The 3,221-nt window shown below is 34.5% G+C and overlaps 1 protein-coding gene across 1 annotated transcript; it reads left to right on the top strand.

Annotated features, from left to right (window-relative positions):
• The first annotated feature begins 378 nt into the window (after window positions 1-378).
• On the top strand, window positions 379-1,974 carry LOC107628417 (AT-hook motif nuclear-localized protein 23). The gene has a single exon (XM_016331098.3). The coding sequence runs from the start codon at window positions 831-833 to the stop codon at window positions 1,704-1,706; it is 876 nt and encodes a 291-aa protein (XP_016186584.1). The 5' UTR covers window positions 379-830; the 3' UTR covers window positions 1,707-1,974.
• Window positions 1,975-3,221: the final 1,247 nt, after the last annotated feature.

Here is a 3,221-nt window from a genome sequence, read left to right on the forward strand (position 1 = left end):
AATAAAAAATAAATAACTTCTCTAATTTTTTAATCAACTAATACATAAAGATGGATATTCAAATTAATTAAATAATAATAAATATTTTAAAAAATTAACTAAAAACTAAATTTTAAAAGTAAATAACATTTTTTTACATATTTAGAAAAGCAATACGCTCCCGCTGTCCCGCATATTGCTGCTAATAAATTAAAAAATAAAAATTACAACAATAATTCTCCCCTGCAAATTGATCCCCGCCTCCAAAATAATTTTGGGAAAATGGGAAATACCATGACAAAGAATTACACCAAAGCTTTGTCAATAGGTAAAAAAATGAGCCGACCTCTACTTTCTCTTATTTATTATTTTCTTCGATCCTCCTAGTCAATTCATTCATTCATATCCTTCTCTCTCCACTCCTAGTGTTCCTTTACTTTTCCTTCTCATACATAGTCTTCCTTGACTTTTCTTTCTCAAAGTCCCAGCCTTCCAAATTGACGTCTCTCTCTCTCTTTCTGAAACCACACTCCATACAGGTCAATTCCAACTTCATACCTTCACCAAACCCTTCTCCGATCCTTTCTCTACCTTCCCCCCTGCGCTTATATATTTCCCGCATCCACACACACACTCCCTTAAAATAAACCAAAAGAAGTTCCAAAAATAAACCAAATAATATATTTTAATCAACAGTATGTATGACCAATATAATATCTAATATAATAAGTAAAATAAAAATAATTATCCTTGCTTTCTTTTTCCACTTCTTTTAAACAATATTATCCATATTTTTTTTTCCTTCTTCCACCTTAGACAATTTTCTGTTTATTTTGCTTTCATACACGTCGATGGCTGGTTTGGATTTACAAACAGCATCACTCTTCGTTCAAAACCTTCACAGACCAGAATTACACCTTCAACAACACCATTATCACCGCTCCCAACAACAACAACATGAACAAACAGAAAATCGTGCAGCTGTACCACAATTCTCAAGTGAAGATGATGATAGCAGCCAAGGCGATGGAACGGGACGCGGAAGCAGTGGCTTTGAGCTCGTCTCCGCCTGCGGAGTCCGCCGTTCCAGGGGCCGTCCGCGAGGCTCGAAGAACAAGCCAAAACCGCCAGTGGTAATCACAAGAGAGAGCTCCAACACGCATAACGCTCACATCCTCGAAGTCGCGAGTGGCTCCGACGTCTTCGACAGCGTTGCCACCTACGCGCGGCTCCGCCAGCGCGGTATCTGCATCTTGAGCGGCAATGGAACCGTCACCATCGGTGACCCCGCAGCGCCCGGCTCTGTTGTCACGCTCCATGGAAGGTTCGAGATACTGTCTCTCTCTGGCTCGTTCCTGCCGCCGCCTGCTCCTCCCGGCGCGACGAGCCTCAGTATATACCTCGCCGGCGGGAAGGGACAGGTCATCGGAGGAAAAGTAGTCGGAAAGCTGATTGCGGCGGGGCCGGTGATGGTCATCGCCTCATCCTTCACCAACGTGGCGTACGAGCGGCTGCCGTTGGACCAGGACGACGAACAGGAGCTCCAAATTCAGTCGCCGCCTCCGCCGGCGGTTTCTCAGGGCTCCGCAGGCGGTTGCGGCGTGGGAAACGGCGCTTTTCTGGATCCTTCTTCTGGTTTGCCGTTCTTCAATTTTCCGCTTGGTATGCATCAGAATGTTCAGTTGCCTGTGGACGGTTACTTTTCAGGTCAACGCGCCATCCTTTAAGGGTACCAAGCTTTATTTCCTATTGTGATTACTATAAATGAATCTAATCTAATGTCACCGTTTCAAAGAGATAGACTCTAAATAATGACCAAGCTATTATTGAGGAACATCTGTAAAGTGATCTTACTTTAGTAATATGCTGCTTCTTCTAATTCTTTTTGGCTTCCAGTTTTTAGTTGTTTATGGATGGTGATGAATATTGTTCAAAGTTTCAGTACTGTACTTTTTTCAGTAGATCTACAACATAGTGACTGTGTTTTGTTTTGGAGTTTTTTGGTAATGTGCTACTCCAAAGAAGATTTTATGATTATCATTAGATGAAGATATTTTATTTTGATTATTGGATAATATATTGTAAGACTTGATTTTTATTTAAAATAAAAATATTATTTTTATTTAAAGTATTGCTAAATAAATAAGTTATATTTTTTAAACAAGAATTATCATAAGAAAATATTTTTGATATTTTCATAGGAGTAGTTGTCTTTTAGTAATATCAATATTTAAAATTTATTTTATATAATATAATATTTATAATTTCGTACTTATCACATCTATAATTATATATTTATTATAATTATAAATTTATTTTAATAATAATTAATAAATATTAAATAAAATAATTTTAACCGGTATAGATTGTTTTTTTATTATCTCTAAACATTATTATTTGTTTTCATCGGAAGTTCACTTGTTGATTAGTTCGCCAGTTCTATAGTGGCATAAGGAATGATGTCTAAGGACGGCTATAGATTTGACCTATCAGGTGTGACACATGACAAATAAATTTTGAAGGTAAATTTGTTTAATTAACACGGAAAATCAGAATGGTGCGGTAACTCATAATGGTTACCGTGGGGGTAAAATTGGAAAGTGGATGCCAAAAATAAAATCTTGTAGTGTGGACTGTTAAGTAGGACGACAAAAGCATGAAAAATGAAACATTATTAGCTCAAAAAATAATGGGAGATACCAGGAAAGAATGGTTGCCACGAAATCTTCAGAACAGAGTGAAAAATAAAAGGAAAAAAAAAACACCTTTCTTGATGATTATTTTAGTAAGAAAAATATTGACATCAAATTATTTAAAACGCAACTGAAGATGTCGTAAAATCAAGCTATGAAATAATAAATAATATAAACAAATTATTTTAAAATATTTTTGTAATTTTGGAATTTTATAATACAAATTTATTTTTTAAATAAATTATAAAAAATAAACTAATTTCACATAATTTATTAGATATGCTGTGTGGTACTAATTTCACATAATTTATTAGATATGCGGGTTAAAATATTTTTGTAATTTTGGAATTTTATAATACAAATTTATTTCTTAAATAAATTATTAAATAAATGAACTAATTTCACATAATTTATTAGATATGCTGCGTGTGTATTTTAAAATATTTTTGTAATTTTGGAATTTTATAATACAAATAAATTAATTTCACATACGGAAAAGTTCTGCATACAAGCCATTGTATGCTTTACAAGTTCATTAAACAATAAAAC

Source organism: Arachis ipaensis, chromosome B1 (genome assembly GCF_059453495.1).
Source record: "Arachis ipaensis isolate K30076 ecotype BB chromosome B1, ASM5945349v1, whole genome shotgun sequence".
NCBI classification, from domain to species: Eukaryota; Viridiplantae; Streptophyta; class Magnoliopsida; order Fabales; family Fabaceae; genus Arachis; species Arachis ipaensis.

Excerpts from the sequence above, each read along its gene's own strand:
- LOC107628417 (XM_016331098.3), top strand. The coding sequence starts at position 831 with ATGGCTGGTTTGGATTTACAAACAGCATCACTCTTCGTTCAAAACCTT.